Consider the following 16,834-nt stretch of genomic DNA (forward strand, 5'->3'; position numbering starts at 1 on the left):
ACGGCGATACAAACAGGAAGTCTGGTTACCAAGCTTTCTGGATATTAACGGCACCCGAAGTTTATAGGTAGCAGGCTGGCTAACTAGCTAGCTAATACAGTCAGGTCTGCTTTGGTTTTCGTTTTGTCATTAACTATATTTACTCTATTACATTTATTTTTCTACATGGCATGTAGCAACATCAGCAACAAGAAAATGCGGCAACAGCTACGCTAACGCTAGCTAACCAATCAACCACCGAAAACGTTGCCGCAACGGCCCAGGACTATCTTGGACGCTCTTAATATAATTTCTACATAAATAAAATTACAAGTGTATGATACAATTTAACGTTGCGTGTAAGGTAGCTTTTGGCTAGCTATGTATTTTCTGTACAACAAAACCTGCTGGCTAGCAAGTATTTTAAATGTTTTTGTAAATACATTCTCAACTATACAAGGTCTTTATTGAAACCGTTTTGTGTTATATGCTAGGTATATGTGCTCAAATATATGTATTTCGTTTCTTGTAGAATTATGTCTATGTCCCATTTGTATGGGCGTAGAGAAGTCGACGAGGAGGAGGATGGGGTTGAGATTGAGAAATTTGAGGTGTCTGAATGGGACTTGGCCAATGAGTTTAATCCCGATAGGCGTCGACACAGGCAGACCAAAGAGGAGGCTACATACGGCATATGGGCTGAACATGATTCTGATGACGAGAGACCTAGTTTTGGAGGCAAAAGGTATGGGGCTCTATAAAGGACCATTTGTGTCCAAAGTTTAACTCTAAATCCAAACTTGTGCACTGTGAACGTGTTTCATATATTATACTTATTTTAGTGAGGAAATTGACAGCTAGTATTTTTATTTCTTTAATTGTTCTCTCTCTTGTCTTAATAACTTTGTTTTATATCAAGATATAAATGCAGTCGTTTTTAGGACTGACAGAGTGCCCCTGCTTGAATCTCATCACTGGACAGCTGCTAAGTGAATGTTTTATATGTGCAAAACTGCATAGAGCGAAAGACTACAGTGCCCCTGTGAGCTTTGTGAGTGCTGGCCTGCGGAAGACTGCAGCTGAGGAGCAGGAACAGGAAGGCTCAGATGACTCTGATGAAGACGGAGAAGTGGCTCCGCCACCCCGAACTGCTGCACCCAAAAGGCTGCAGACGGTATTTCGCAGTGCCTAGATTCAGGGCCCCTGCTGCCCCAGTTTTACCAAATAAAATACTAACATGTATGAATGACCTCAATTGTATGCCTCAATTTTGGCCTCACTCTGTTCTCTTTTACAAATTGCTAACATTTAATACCCATTTTCTTGTGTTACACATGCTAGTAATTTCTAGAATTTTCCTTTTGTTGAATGAATACCTCATTAGGTATTGTACCTCTCTTGCACATTTTTGCAGAATTAGACTAAGGTTTCTTTGCTACTAAACTGTGTGCCACTAATGGAAACAATGCGTTTTGAGTTTTTGTTGCAGACCCAATTTATGAAAAACTCAAATGGTATTTTAAGAAAGATTTGGTAGCATAAAGTGATTCACATTATTTGTAAATGGTAGCTCTGATAGGTGCTAAACTGTTTCCTAATGAGTATACTGAAGACTGAATTTTTCTGAGAAGTTGCAGTTTTAAAACACTGAAGTGTTCAGCCATTCTTGAACACACAAGCACAGATGCCTCACAGAAGTCAGACTGCAAATTTAACTGACATGTCAAAATACACTAGGTCATTTTAAGGTGTTTTTAACTCAACAATTGTTCAAATATTCTTTTTTTTAATTTTATTTTACATAACCTTATATGTGGTTTACCTTCCCAAGGGGGGGAATTTTAAGACTTCCCAGAAGACATTTGCAGGTGGTATCCGGCCGGGGCAAGACATCGGTACCTGGGAGAAACACACTCGAGGCATCGGCCAGAAGCTCCTGCAGAAAATGGGTTACATCCCAGGCAAAGGCCTCGGCAAAAATGCACAGGGTAGAGTGTCTTACTGTTCCCATGCAGGTGCATCATTGAGGCATTGCAGTCAGGTGTCTAGTGAATGGATCCTGATGTGTGATCATGCTTGCAGGTATTGTAACTCCAATTGAGGCCAAGGTGCGTAAAGGCAAGGGAGCTGTGGGAGCCTATGGAAATGAGAGGACTCCGCAGTCCCTGCAGGACTTCCCTGTGGTCGACTCAGAGGAGGAGGAAGACAAGGTAATCTAGAGCTTATATGCTTTTTTTGGGCAGTGGTAGCTCAGTGGTCAAAGTACTTGACTAGTAATCAGAAGGTTGCCAGTTCAAGCCCCACCACAGCCAGGTTGCCACTGTTGGCCCTTAACTCAATTGCTCAAGTTGTGTTCAGTCAGAATTGTAAGTCGGTTTGGATAAAAGTATCAGCTAAATTCCATAATTTGTTTTCAGAAATAAAAAACATCGTTCCAGTACTTGAGTCTTTCTGCAGTGAACCCCATGTCTTCTTAAATCTTGCTCAGGATGAGAGACTGATTTTCTCACAATACAGTCTCCATCTCACGCTTTCTGTCTCCAGGAGTTTCAACGGGAATTAGGGCAGTGGCGCAGAGAACCTGGAGCAGGGAAGAAAAAACCCAAATACTCCTACAAAACAGTGGAGGACCTGAAGGCTCATGGAAAACTCACTAACAAGAGCATGAGCAAACCAGCTGGAGAGCTTGCCCAGGTCAAGGTGAGAAAAGGACAACTGCCATATCTTAAAACATGAAAATGTCTCTAGCATAATTATTGGCTAACAAGTCCTTCAAAGACACATTTTTCAGGACTCTCTCTCGATCTGTAGGTGATAGATATGACAGGCAGGGAGCAGAAGGTATACTACAGCTACAGTCAGATGAGTCAGAGGCACAGTGTTCCTGAGGAGGCTCCTTTAAGTGCCAGTACACGAGAGCAGAAGAGCACTGGTTTTGCTCTGCCTGAACTTGAACACAACCTCAAATTACTCATCGAGCTTACCGAGCAGGATATTTTACAGGTACATATCTATACAGAATTTCCTCACACACAAACCAGTAAAACCATGTTAATGTTATTGATAGGCATCATAAAAAGGTGCATTAGAATAGTGTCCAAAAGACTATATACTCCCTACTGACACCTGCTTGCATCTTTTGCGGTGCCTTTGTTGCAACGTGCAGAGTGCTCGGCGTCTGCAGCACGAACATGACACTGTGGTGACTCTGACACACGAGAGCACCGCCCTGCAGGCTAGGCTGGGTGAGGAGACCGAGGCCGTGGAACGGCTGGAGCAGGTGTTGGAGCTGGTGGAGAGGCTGGAGGCAGCCGGAGAGGGAGGCGGTCTGCTGCTCAGCCTCAACGAGTGCACCGACATCTTCCACCGACTGCAAACACACTACTACCAGGAGTACAAGAGCATGGGGCTAGCTGATCTGGCTGTGTCCACAGTTCACCCACTTCTGACTGAGAAACTCAGAAACTGGGATCCCCTAAAGGTAAAAATTCATGCAAGCCATGTGTTGGAACAGAGGACATACTTTAACCTTTTTTTAAAATAGAGTTCTATTCTTCCCTGTAGGATTGTTCGTATGGTTTAGAGGAAGTTGGTCAGTGGAGGGCCATTCTAGAGGGTACACAGCTTCATCATGGCATACCTGATTCCAACAACATGGACCCCTACCACAGGTGAACCTTGGCTGTTATCATGATTCAGTTTATTCTCCTCTATTAAGGGTATTTATGTATAGTCTGCAATGTGCCAGTTTGTCAGGTGTAATTTAAGGATTTGGTCTGTGTTCTTTCAGGTTGATATGGGAGGTGTGGATTCCAGTCCTCCGGGGCTGTGTAGTTCAGTGGCAGCCCAGGAACGTAGCTTCAATGGTGGACTGCATGGATTGCTGGGCCCCGGTGATACCTCACTGGATCCTGGACTATGTCTTGGAGCAGCTTATCTTCCCACGGCTACAGAAAGAGGTGACTTTCACCGCTGACATCATAGAAGGGAAATCAGCAAACTGCCTAAATACTATGACCCACATTCGTGTCCTCAGGTGGATAGCTGGAACCCCCTGACAGACACAGTACCAATCCACTCGTGGGTCCACCCGTGGCTGCCCCTGATGCAGGCTCGCCTGGAGCCGCTGTACCCACCCATCCGCAGCAAGCTGGCCCACGCCCTGCAGCGCTGGCACCCCAGCGACGCCTCTGCCAGGCTCATCCTGCAGCCCTGGAAGGACGTCTTCACTCCTGGAGCCTGGGAGGCCTTCATGGTTAAAAACATTGTCCCCAAGCTCGGTGCGCCTAACCTTAAAGACCCTCAAATTCTCAGTGTTCTAACACTATTTGAAGAAGTTCTAATTTTCTGGTGTGTGTGTATGCTTTGTAGCTCTGTGTCTAGGGGAGCTTGTGGTGAATCCCCATCAGCAGCTGGTTGAGCCATTCACCTGGGTGATGGACTGGGAGGGTATGCTCTCCCTCAGCACCATGGTGGGACTTCTTGACAAACACTTCTTCAACAAATGGTTACAGGTGGGTTAATGCATGTACATTCTTAACTGCAAATAAAGCTGCATCAGGTTTTTATAAATAAAGTTAGTAGTGATCATGTGGTACCTTCAGGTTCTGCTGTGCTTGTCGCACTTAAAGCAGAGGTTATGAGCCCTTAGGGGAACTTGCATGTTGCCCACCTTACTGACTGTATCTGGTGTTTGCAGGTATTGTGTTCCTGGCTCAGTAATAACCCCAACTATGAGGAGATCACCAAGTGGTATTTGGGATGGAAGAGTATGCTCTCAGAGGCACTGCTCAGCCACCCAGTCATTAAAGAGAAGCTCAATGAAGCCCTCGACATCATGAACAGAGCTGTGGCTTCTGGGTTAGGTCAGTCCGGCACGCAGACACACTCGTACTTCCTTCAAGTTCTCTATACTCCACAAATCATTAATGCGCTTGCTCTACCTACTTCCTTGCAAAAAAGTCTGATTTTGGCACTTCTTACCTGAGTTTGCTTTAACCCTCCTACCATCTGCCATACAGGTGGCTACATGCAGCCCGGCGCAAGGGAGAACATCGCGTACCTAACTCAGACAGAAAGGCGGAAGGATTTCCAGTACGAGGCTCCAGCACAGCAGCAGGAACGCCGTGAGGCAGAGGGTGGAGTCCCCCGACCGCCTGGCACTGCCACCATGCCCACCTCCATACCCACCAACTTCAAAGACCTGATCCAGGCCAAGGCTGAGGAGAATGGCATTGTCTTCATGCCCCTCGTGGGCAAGCGCCACATGGGCAAGCAGCTATACACATTTGGCAGGATTATGATCTACATTGAGCGGGGGGTGGTTTTTGTCCAGGGCAAAAAGACCTGGGTCCCTACATCGCTACAGAGTCTCATTGATATGGCCAAGTAAGGGCCTTTTTCATTTGTATTTGCTGCTGTATTTTATATATTTGTAAAACTGAAATAAATTTTGGAAAGCTGTTATTTTATGTACCCATTGGAGTCTAGTGGAATTCCACACTATGAATGTCGATTACACGTACTTTAACATTTATTAACAGAAAAAAGGTAAATATACAGTAAATATTACTTGTTTAACAAAGCACCCTGCAGTATGATAGTTGTTTATTTTTCTAATGTATAAAAACCTTAGGACCGTGATAAGATGCAAAGAAAAACAGGAATAGACTCATATTAGATGGAAAAAGCCTCTAATGGCAGCTCCACAGATATATCTGACTAACATATCCAGTCTCTGCAATATGTAGGGTAAGTACTTTGAGCCGTTTCCTGAAAAGAGGGGAGTGCATGAGTGCAGATGATCAAAATCCTCGATTTCCTTGTCTGCTGCAGTGGAGCAATTTAGTAAAGCAGTAAGAAAATGACAGGTGGTTTAATCCCATCACTGCTCAAAATTCTTTTTGGAGATCTGCAAAATAAAGTCATAGAAGTGATTAAAGATTTCCTCCAAGTGCTGTGTCACATGAACCTGGAAAGGAAAAGGTGTATTTTCTTAACATACCACTTTTCTTCAAAATCTCTCCTTTCCTAGTGTGAGCCATTGCATCCAGAAACTGATCAAACAACTTTATATACTTTGCCAGGCTAGTACGCTTGTAATCTGAGGGTGGAAAACGTGTTTAGTCAACAAGAAAAAAAGTAATACACTACCAGAGAAATTCTGCATAAAGAAAATATACTACAAGAAGTTTTACTAATGTAAAAAAAATATTTTTTTGCATTAGATGCCAAGCTTCCTACCTCGGATTTTGCGCCGTTCAGCAGATTGTGTTTCATTATTTTTTATACCATCCTCCTCTTCATCTGCTCTGGATTTGTCCAACTCTTCACAGAGGAGGCTATAACCAAGAGGGCCACCATGCTTTGGTTACTCGGAACTAGTAACATGGCAATTCCCTTTAAATTATCATTAATGTCCAAAATAAGCATTTCAAAGTGACTTTTTAAAAATCATGGTCAACAAAGAATGGTGTGTTTTTAAATGAGCAGTACTTCAGAAAGTGAGCACGTTTTAAAACGGACAATCAGCACTTGCCTTATTGTAGGCACCTCAAAAGGGTTGAACTTGTCCACGTTTCTTACATCAATTGGTACTGAAACTCGTCCTGTATGCAGAAATCACACACTATAGAATTTTCTAAATTCACAACCCGAGTGGATCCTCTCTTATACATCCAAAAATAAAAAACTCTAGAGCACAACTGGAGATCTACACACTCACTTATGAAAGCTCTCTTACCTGTTTTGGGATGGATGCTAAATGGACTCTTGAGTAAATGGTTGACTCCTTTGCTGACATTGACATCCAGGCGTGGGTAGCAGTATTGCAGCATGATCTCCTTCTCAAAGTAACCTCCCTTTTTACTGCTCATCTCCTCCAACAGAACCACGCACACATGACTATGCAGTTAATCTTCTTTACAGGTGACGATATTAAATTACCACACACTTAGCTAACAAATTCTTTAACACCAGGTTTTCCTTAGGCATCAAGTCAATAAGTGAAATTTAAGAAGCCTTTGAACGCATGAAATGTTTCTTATAGACAAGTTTACCCTTTTCTGATTCACCAGGTCCGTCAGAATGCCCCAGCGATTCACTGGGTTCTTCTCATTCTGATAATGAACCAGCAGCTCCTTCCTGACATCCTCAGGGAGAAGGCTGAGCACTCTGTCCACACTCTCCTTACTGGCCAGCAGCTCCTGATCCACAATGGCGTACTTATTGAAGTAGTTCTCCACCACACCTAGTGACTGGCTGCCAAACATGGTTTATGTGACTATGACTCAAATTGTAAATTAAATATGGAGACTATTGGCAAGAATGGACGATTGGTGGTTTATCTAAAGAAAAGTAGGTGGTACCTAATAAAAGGATGAATAGGGTCTGACAGCACAACTTTCCGCACAGTCTCCTCGCCACCCTAAGTTCACGCACAGGGTCAGTTTTAAAATCAAAAGCCCATTGAGTTAAAACAGCGAAAACGTACAGAGGAAATGCATGTGCAGGAAAAAATATTTACTTATTTTTCTTCCCATTCACTGAAATTTAAAAAAACAAAACAAGTGGCTCAAAGAGGATCTTTAAGTGCATAATGTAATCACAGCTCCATGCTTCTGTGATAGTGATATGGTCCTAATGCGGAGTGAATCTCAGAGGTCCAGAAGCGAGCTTCACCTTGACTAAGCTGAGGTACTCGGCCACAGCTGAACGGGCAGTAACTGACAACTTCCTGGCGGCTTCATCACAGACCCAGCAGTGCACCCCTCTCCTGCCCGAGTATACCCACAACAGGTGCTGGAAGCCAAAATCCTCTGGGCAATGGAAAAGAAAGAAAGAAAGAAAAAAAAAAAAAACCACACACATGGAGCATCACACATTAGTCAGATTACTTACCTTGAGTTCAGCTTTAACACTGATTATTTTATAAATGTGAGCCATAGATGTAGCGCAGGCAGATCCAGCTTCAGATCGGAGTCTTCCAGTTAACAAACATGTGCTCTGATCACTAGACCAAAGAGCGAGCCCACTGGCATGGCAGATAGGACACGCAGTTTCCCTCAAATGTCTCAACAGTGTATAGCACAAGATAGTGAAAGAGCTTGTGGTGTAATAACCGATTGCTCTAACTGAGGACATGGAGGTTCAGCCAGTATTACTACACATATATTGTGTACTCTTACCTCTCAGTGCCCGATCCAGAATACGAATCGCAATAGTCATCAGAGTCCAGCACTTAGAGCAAATATCAGCAGCACTGAAAATTAATTTAATAAATAAAAACAAACCATTTAAAACACACTGTAAATGAGAAAGATAAGGTCTCAACTGTTAAAAAAAAAAAAAAAAAAAGGGTACCTGCAGCAGCTTCTGACATCATCGTAGTCAGTCATATCAATATCAAAGACCAGTTCCTTCTCCAGGGCCTGGAATGCTCCGGACTTCACCGTGTTATGCTGACTAGGCTGTCAGTCATAGATAAGCACGTTTAAATCAACACATCTCAGTCTCAAATATGCTGACTTTATAGAATACGAGAAGATAAGTTAGTCATACAGCTGTGACATATTTAAGAGGTTATGGGTCCAGTAACTAAACAGTGACATTGAATAACTGATTACCCTGTGGCTGTAGACTGCACCGATGTCAATCTTATAGGGATTCATTTTCTGTATCTCTTTCTCCAATTCGTTCTGTGTGCTGAAAGACTGGTATCTAACGTAGATGTCATCTTTGAGCGTGAAGGAGAACTCACGGTTCTGGAAGTAACTCTTGGACACTGGTAAGGAGAAGGATTATAGTGTTGAGCTATTCATCCTAATTCACTGGATGCTGCCATGCAGCCACTGTAATCGTACCTACCATGTAATGTGGTTTTCCTAATGTAAGGTGATCATCAACTCTTTTTTTCTGAACTTGCTTTTATAGGGACTGCACAGTCCAAGCATCATTACACGACATCAGTAGAAGACAAACGGCGATCCTCTCTCTTGCTTTCTTTAAATCAATTAGATTTACTTTTGTTCACAACAAAATGTCTGTTACCGCTACTACGAAGCACGCCGAGGGTGGGTATCAACATATCAGAAAACATTAGGCCAGCTACTTGTATTCAGAATAGGAGACTATAAATAATATTTTTAGCTTCTTAAATCTTAGCTAGGTAGGTTAGCTGCTAATGTTAAACTAAGTTACCCGCCGCAGGTTCAAAGCAAAACTGGCATGTCCTTCCAGGTGAATGAAACAAATAAGGAGTTTTGCCTCCATTAATTACAGGCAATAACAATACCATTGCAAAGCACGATTCCTTATAACCAGACTAACCAGAGCTGGCTGGCTGTTAATGGTAGTTTGGTAACATTACATGGTTGTTTGGAGTGGGCAATATTTCTAGTCCTCCTTATTGGCCAATAAAGCACAAGTGGAAGTCAGTCAGACATCCATCTTAACAACCAAGTGTTAACCCCGTTTAGTGTCTGCCATCTCCTCCAAACCGTATTAAATCTGATAGATCGCTAGATAGCCTTAGATTAGGAATGCTTAGCGAACTAACCATCAGCCTAGGTTAACAATCCAAGACAGCTTCTCCTTCTCGCTTTGCCAAGAAATATAACTACTCACCGCCGCCGTAGGTTAGCCATCGATAATACTGTGAAAATGGGAATAATCGTCGGTAATAAAGTGGCAACAGGTCTGGTAAGCAAGCGGGATCGTAGTCGGAGGTTGGCATTGTTGAGATGGCTAACTAGTGTGATGGCACTGAAAACACCGTCACTAGCGCGCAGTGACGACCGCGGCGACCGGAGACCTGCGCGGGAAACTTTGGGAAATGACGACGTCTGTTGCTCGTGTCATGTTTCTTTTTGCATTTTGGTGCTTTGCTGCCACCTAAAGTTTTGTGTATGTGCAAATGTTTCGGTTTTTTTTTTAACGTTTTGTATGATGACGCTTATGTAATAGATGTTTCAATGTTCCCCTTCTACTTGTGTAATGAATTCATGGACTGATATATGTTTATACAAAAGGAAAAATAATAATAGCGTTTTATTATCCGTTATTAAGGATGCACAGACCCCATATATGTATGTATACTATTAGTTATATACCTATATAGTTATATTAGTTTTTACTGTCAATGTGAGACTTATTCCTAGTAAGAAATTGTATAATCTGAAAGCTCTGAAGAATAGTGTATCTTGCCCCGTTTAAAATGATTGCGCTTAAGCATTGTGACACCAGTACTATCGGTATCTAGCAATTTTATTTTTAACCACTAGAGGGTAAACTTAATCCAACAACAATCCCATCCTCCTCCAACTTCATCGGCCCCACCCTTCTCTAGTGCCCACCTGCAGTGCGGTGGTTGTAAGCATTATAGAGTGGCATCAGTGGGGATGTTTGTGTCTTAGTGAGTCTCATTTATTATTATAGAGATGTGTCATGCATTTCCATACGGATCATTGATTACCAGAATAGGCTACTTTACACAACAGTCTCTGCCTTCTTGTATTGAGTAAAGAGGTCTGTGTACAAACTCTGGAGGCAGACCTCCTTTTCCGATCCAGACTTTTAGATCCAGTTCTAAAATGTGTAATTTTGAGGCCTAGTCCATTTGAGGCCTAGTCCTCACCTGTCTACATTCACTTATCATAAACATTCTTCCCTATTTTTCCCTATGATGCCAGTCATTTTATACCATGGTAATCCCACGTTAAGGTTGTAACAAATATGCCTATTGTTGGTAAAGTACTGTAGTGATATATAAATCTGAAAAAGATTACAGGTGAGTAACTGCAGTGTACTGTAGTAAATGATGTAGAGATAGTCAAAATTGTTATGAAGTACACAGGGTTTCCAGAGAAACTGGACATTTCAGACAGCGGTCTTTCACCACCTGTGTAGGCAAACTGCTTAAATATATATGTGCGTATGTACGTGTGTGATTAGGATTCCAGGGAGATTGTTTGTGTGTGTGTTTGTGTGTGTGTATGTGTGTGTGTGTGTGTATTTGTGGATTTAGACACTCTTATCAACATCATCTTACAACTTCAATCATTCAGGTAGTATTAGTCCAAGGACTCCTATTATTACAGCGTTGTTCATTTGCCCAGATATTAGATTGAATCCCAGTCCCCACAGAGCAGCATTGCTGCCTCTATTAAAATAGATTCAACTCATTTTCTCATTAATCTACACACAATACTACACAATAACAAAGAAAAAAAAAACAGATGTTTGGAATGTTTTGTACCTTTATTAAAATTAACTGAAATATTCCATTTGCATAAGTATTCAGACCCTGAGTATTTGATTAAAGCACATTTGGCAAAAAGACTCAAGACTTCTTGTGAATGATCCTACAAGCTTGGCACACCTTCCTGTTGGACGTTTCTCCCATTCTTCTTGGCAGAATCATTCAAGCTCAGCCAGATGCATGGGAAGCATGGTTGCACAGCCATTTTTCAGGTCTTGCCAAAGATTCACTGTTAGATACAGGTCCAGATTCTGACGGGGCCACTCCTAGTCTTTCCCAGTTTTCCTTAAGTCATTCCTGTGTTTTCCTGGTTTTCTGTGGGTTGTTGTCTTGTTGAAATCTTTGCCTCAGCCTGAGACCTTGGGCATACTGGAAAGGTTTTGTTTTTTTTTTTCTCCAGGATTGCTCTATATTTTTTTGCATCCATCTTGCCCTTTATATTGACCAGTCTCCCAGTTCCTGTTGTAGAAAAAAAAAAACATCTCCCCAACATAATACTGCCACTGTGTCTTACTGCAGGGATGGTAATAATGAGGTGATGTTCAGTGTCTTGCTTCCTCTATACATGGTGCTAGGAACTGTGACCAAATAGTTCAGTTTTTATTTAATCAAATCTTTCTTCTCATGGCCTGGGAAATTTCAAGAGGGTTGTTAAGTGCCTTTTAGAGAGGACTGGCTTCTGACTTTATACTCTAACATAATGGCCTGATTAGTGCTGCATTGATGGCTGTCCTTCTGTAAGGTTCTCCCATCTCCACATTGGAACTGTGGATGTCATTCATAGTGGCCACTGAGTTTATGGTGCCTCATCTGACCAAGGCCCTTCATCTCCAATTACTCAGTTTGACTATAGGCAGCTAGATCTAGAAATCTTAAGAATGATAGAGGTCACAGTGCTCTTGTGCACTTTGGTGCACAGTGGTGGTGCAGAATTTTTTCCTTCCACAGATCTGTGCCTTGACATAATCCTGTCTCACAGGTCTATTGAGAGTTCTTTCAGCATCATTTCAGCCTTGGTTTTCACTTTGACAATATAGCATTCACTTTCATATATAGCATTCTGTGTGTGTCTCTATCCTGATTATGTCCAAACAATTTGGTGTCTCTCAGTGTGTGCTTTCCCTGCCAGCATCATACATCCTACTACTAGGTGTTGGATTGTCTCAGAGGCTCCTTTGCATCTTTGGTCTTCTCTGGTGTGATACACCCCTGCTTTGAATGACCTAGTGATTAGTGCTCGATCTTCTGCTGCCATGATTAGTGCCTCTGTGCTGTTCTTCAGTTCTACTTTTTCCTTTGGCAGGATGGTCTTACACCCATTTCCTCTGCTCTTTGTCAGGGGTACATACCATGGAGGACCTTAACCTGCCATGCCACCTCCTCTGCTTCAATGATGACCATATCCCCCATCTCTCTAAGGGACCCCCTTATCAGCTCATGCTTAGGGGCCAGAGCTTGGATGTATTCATGGATGTTTGTCTGACATAGTGTTAGATAGTGTATCTTACACATTGGAGGTCCCTTCCTCCCTTCTTCTTTGGATGTTGGACCTTGGGTGCAGTGCCCCATGCATAGTGAGGAGTTTTCTGGTCTTGATATCAGTGGCATCCAGCTCTTTTATATATCCTTTAAAATCGCTGAATTAGTTGGATTTGTTGAGCAGCTCTAGAGTGCTCAAAGTTTTATTCCCAGGAGTCCTGTGATAGGACTATGTATTTTGTGATCAGTATTGTTATTGACAAGGGTATATAACATGCCCCAATTATACAGTTATGGAATATAAGAGTGAAAGGGGTGATATGGCTGAAGGGGATGACTGAGAACGAGACATTTATGAAGTGGTGCTTGGTGTTCCGTTTGCCTGAACACTCTGCTCAGTCCATCTCATCTAATAAAAGTACTCCTTCACACTCTAAAAGAGGACCTCAGAGAGAGCATGTCTGGTTGAAAATGGTGAGCACAGTTCCACTACTCAATGAAGAGCTCACTCACTAATATGTACTTTGGTAAATTAACAAACATGATTTAGCAGCCCATGCTTATTTACAATGGCTATATAATGCAGCATGCTTGGTTGGGTTGAGTGCTACACACTGTATAGTTTTATGTGTGATCAAATGTCTACCAGCAGCTAATCTGATATGCCAACTCAGCCAAGATAGACATATTTAACTGTGAATGGCAGTTCTATATCTTACAGCCTTTGTATTCATTTAACCATTCTTAAAACCATTGCCAAATGCTATTTTTTGTTCAGTGTTCTTTTTGTTAGTTTGTGTTTTCTTTCCTTTATTTATTGCATCTCAAGATAGCCTGAGAAAATTAAACTAAAGCCTATGACTGTAAAAATACATTCACCTTGTTTGTGGGAGAGAAAAATCAAAGCTCCAGGCTCCGTGTGCCGTGAGAGCTGAAGGGAGCATGCTTAGCACCAGCCTGTTTACTCAGCCTCAACAAAAATAGTGCGATAATGTCAGCCTTCTAACAATGGCTGTATTTGTGGGGCAAGATGGGGGTCTGGCTAAGAAGCGAGAGGTTATCTGAATGGCAGGGGCCAATGTGGCAGGGCTCCACCCCGGAGCTCCCCTCCGCCTCTGCCTTCTCCACCTCCGACCCACGAGCCTCTATTGTTCAGCCTTCCTACTCCTGTAGTGACATCCTCCGTGCGGGGGCGGAACCATCTCTTTCCTGAGTGGAAAATCCCCGAGCTACAGTCTTTCCCTTGCAAGCCCTTCCGTAGGACAAGGGATAGGGCTTCCTTCAAAACAGGTGCTGGGGCTTTTGGCCTCCCTGTTTTAGTGTAAAGTGCAATGTGTCATGTACTCCAGCTCCTGTCCAACACATTATGGAGCTTGACTTTTGCTTTGACATGTTGTGTGTGTGATCTACTGACAGTAAATCAATAAGTTAAATATGACCAAACAGCATCAAAAAATATCACAATTGCCACAAAGACATAACTTTGAATAGGTGAAACATTAAAACTTATAGTCACAGGATATAAACAACAAAGGGGAAATGCTTTGTATTATTAGGTAATAATATTGCATCATTATAGTAGATTATGATCATTAGAGTGAGATTAAGGTGATAGGCCAAATCTTTATGTTTTAGATCAAGCAGACTTTCTCTCTCTTCTACTGCATAGATTTTCTGAAATGCTTTCATCTCCAGGTAGAAAGCAGACTATTCCTCACTGTGGAGAGAGAGAGAGAGAGAGAGAGAGAGAGAGAGAGAGAGAGAGAGAGAGAGAGAGAGAGAGAGAGAGAGAGAGACTGTGTATACAAACCAAAGAGGTGTCCATTAAATATTTAATTTGACCTGCTCTTCTCTTTTGAATCTGTAAAAGTAAATCTGTATTCATGCTTCATACAGCTCCACACACACACTTAGAGACACTTAGGCTGTTGCTATGACTACGTTCCTATTGCCATAAGGGCATTGTCTGACACTGAAAGAAGAAAGAATACTCATGTTTTCATGTTCTCTCTCTCTCTCTCTCTCTCTCTCTCTCTCTCTCTCTCTCTCTCTCTCTCTCTCTCTCTCAGATGCTGTATAGGCTCTGTGGGAAGTTGTGACATCCGTAAGGGCTCAGTCTGGCCTTGAGAGGTGTTGGGTAGAGTAATCCATACACAGAATGGCCCCTTAGTTATCAATGGAACCTTCACAATAGTCTGAGTCCTTTATATTCCCAGTGTCTAGAGACATATGCATCCAACAGAAATATGTTTTTAAATGTGGCAATGTTTACTATGAAAGTGTCAGCCTTATTAAAAATTCACATACTGTTAGTCAGTATATAACATTCATCTCAGTGGAACATACCAAGCTGTACACTAATATTATTCTGTTTATTGTTTTATCCAGTACAGTTTTACAAACACCGCAGTGTTTATTTATTCATGGTGCGCCTGCCACACAGAATGCACTTCACCAGTTTTCTCGCCATTAGGAATGAACTCGTGTTTTACACAAATAAAAAGACTTTGATTATAATTGCTTTCTTTAGCTGTTTTTTCCTCCACAGATAGGATTCCATGCTGTTTCCCCAGATTTAGGAATTAAGCTGCTCTCAGTACATGAGTCAGATGAGATCTGTAGTAAGACAAAAATAGAGGAGGATTAGCAATACATAACAATGTCCAATATTGAGCTCCTAGATCATCCATCTACCTCACCATCATGGGCCAGGATAAAAATGTTTAGTACTACTATGAGAAGTCTTTTATATAGCTAAGCTGTCATCATGAACCCTGGCCTCGTTAATTCATTGTATGCAGACTGCTGTTGTTTTCAAACCCTATTTTCTGAACACTCATAATTTCTTACAAAATGTGTTTTTGTGGTATAGTCAGTTGTAAAATAATAAATGTAGTGCTCTTCAAAGAAAGTGTCTGGATTACAAATGTGGTGTTTGAGGCTTTTATGTTTGTAGAGTGAAAAGTAGTGACATTTTTCCGCGTGTGGTGGATGGTTTTGGATAGAGATTTGACGATTTGGTTTCCATTTTAGTTTCAGTTCTTAACTATAAAAGGTAATATTTTTAAAAGCTTGACAGGTTCATTAATGTGTTTGGGCCATGAAATTTCCAATTGAGAAAACATGCAACCTTTATAAAAAAAAATAGGTTTTCCACTGCTTTGTGCCAAATAATGTCATCATAGACAGTTGCCACGCCCATTTGTGATTGAGGGCACTTACCCACTGGCGATATACCATGACCCAATTAGTTAATTACCATCCTCTGTAAATTAACACTGTTTCACACTCAGCTAGATCCCACATGCACATAAGGTGTGGGTAAATTGTTACTGCTCTATTAGGAGAACATATATTGCTTAAAGATTTTACACTTTAAAGTATCCAGTGTGTATATGAAATAATGTAAGTCAGTCTTACAGTGTACCACAATTTCAGAAGCTCAACAGTGAGCAAGTACTTGGTCACTATGTGTGGATGAAGCAAATGAGCATGTTTCTTGAATCAAACCAAAATGAGCTCAAGTGAACCTCACCACAAAGCTGCCCATGTGACTTCCTCAACAACAAAGCCCAAAGTCACACACAAGGTTCCCCTGAACTGCTAAGCCAGTATAACATACACCCACCTCAGCCTATCCACCCCCCACCCTCCAGGGCCTCCCCAGCCGAGACCATAATGCCATGTAGCCACAGACTGCTAATTAAACAGCCAAACATGAACATCCATCATCAACGTACCCCCAGGACATCATCATCAACATGCCCCCGCACTGTGTGTGTGTGTGTGTGTGTGTGTGTACGTATGCATGCGTGCTTGTTTGTGTGTGTGCAACTACGAGTGTGTGTGTATGTGTGTGTGTGTGTGTGTGTGTGTGTGTGTGTGTGTGTTGAGGGAGGGGAGAGGGTGCCTTTAATTTTGGGGATCTCAGAGGTGTCCCCATGGTATAGCATGAGCCTAGCGCTAGGAACAAGGGAGCTAGAAATGGGGGTAGTTGAGAGGGCCATTCTGAGAAAACACAGCACTACTGCAGAGGGTGTCTCTGTACAAGCCTGTCTAAACGTCTGCAGCATACATCGCTATGCCAGCACAGTCTGAAACATCCCTAAACAAAGATCA

The 16,834-nt window shown here is 42.2% G+C and overlaps 2 protein-coding genes across 5 annotated transcripts; one reads left to right on the forward strand and one right to left on the reverse strand.

Annotated features, from left to right (window-relative positions):
- The first annotated feature begins 7 nt into the window (after nt 1-7).
- On the forward strand, nt 8-5,445 carry tfip11 (tuftelin interacting protein 11). Of its 3 annotated transcripts, none has more exons than XM_027006984.2 (14): nt 8-104; nt 512-724; nt 1,000-1,153; nt 1,811-1,967; nt 2,062-2,189; nt 2,524-2,679; nt 2,791-2,982; nt 3,146-3,460; nt 3,544-3,650; nt 3,770-3,938; nt 4,016-4,259; nt 4,351-4,493; nt 4,679-4,844; nt 5,001-5,445. In XM_027006984.2, the coding sequence occupies exons 2-14, from the start codon at nt 516-518 to the stop codon at nt 5,369-5,371; spliced, it is 2,511 nt and encodes an 836-aa protein (XP_026862785.1). In that variant the 5' UTR covers nt 8-104; nt 512-515; the 3' UTR covers nt 5,372-5,445. The 3 variants fall into 3 exon arrangements, with proteins under 3 accessions (XP_026862785.1, XP_026862786.1, XP_035378390.1); XM_027006985.2 differs by having other exon boundaries at nt 8-67; XM_035522497.1 differs by lacking the exon at nt 8-104 and adding an exon at nt 114-314.
- A 49-nt stretch (nt 5,446-5,494) lies between these two features.
- On the reverse strand, nt 5,495-9,801 carry prim1 (DNA primase subunit 1). 2 transcript variants are annotated; one of them, XM_027006987.2, is made up of 12 exons: nt 9,604-9,801; nt 8,604-8,761; nt 8,341-8,447; nt 8,166-8,239; nt 7,660-7,796; nt 7,347-7,405; nt 7,038-7,239; nt 6,722-6,854; nt 6,518-6,587; nt 6,223-6,320; nt 5,984-6,082; nt 5,495-5,890 (listed from the first exon to the last, which is right to left on the reverse strand). In XM_027006987.2, the coding sequence occupies exons 1-12, from the start codon at nt 9,710-9,712 to the stop codon at nt 5,871-5,873; spliced, it is 1,266 nt and encodes a 421-aa protein (XP_026862788.2). In that variant the 5' UTR covers nt 9,713-9,801; the 3' UTR covers nt 5,495-5,870. The 2 variants fall into 2 exon arrangements, with proteins under 2 accessions (XP_026862788.2, XP_026862787.2); XM_027006986.2 differs by having other exon boundaries at nt 6,722-6,857.
- Nucleotides 9,802-16,834: the final 7,033 nt, after the last annotated feature.

This window comes from Electrophorus electricus, chromosome 24, assembly GCF_013358815.1.
Source record: "Electrophorus electricus isolate fEleEle1 chromosome 24, fEleEle1.pri, whole genome shotgun sequence".
Taxonomy (NCBI): domain Eukaryota; kingdom Metazoa; phylum Chordata; class Actinopteri; order Gymnotiformes; family Gymnotidae; genus Electrophorus; species Electrophorus electricus.

Coding starts and splice junctions, on each gene's coding strand:
- tfip11 (XM_027006984.2), top strand. CDS start 516: ATGTCTATGTCCCATTTGTATGGGCGTAGAGAAGTCGACGAGGAGGAG. Junction 1,154..1,810: donor CACCCAAAAGGCTGCAGACG/GTATTTCGCAGT, acceptor TACCTTCCCAAG/GGGGGGAATTTTAAGACTTC. Junction 2,680..2,790: donor GAGAGCTTGCCCAGGTCAAG/GTGAGAAAAGGA, acceptor CTCGATCTGTAG/GTGATAGATATGACAGGCAG.
- prim1 (XM_027006986.2), bottom strand. CDS start 9,712: ATGCCAACCTCCGACTACGATCCCGCTTGCTTACCAGACCTGTTGCCA. Junction 8,240..8,340: donor GATGTCAGAAGCTGCTGCAG/GTACCCTTTTTT, acceptor ATTAATTTTCAG/TGCTGCTGATATTTGCTCTA. Junction 5,891..5,983: donor AGAGATTTTGAAGAAAAGTG/GTATGTTAAGAA, acceptor TTTATTTTGCAG/ATCTCCAAAAAGAATTTTGA.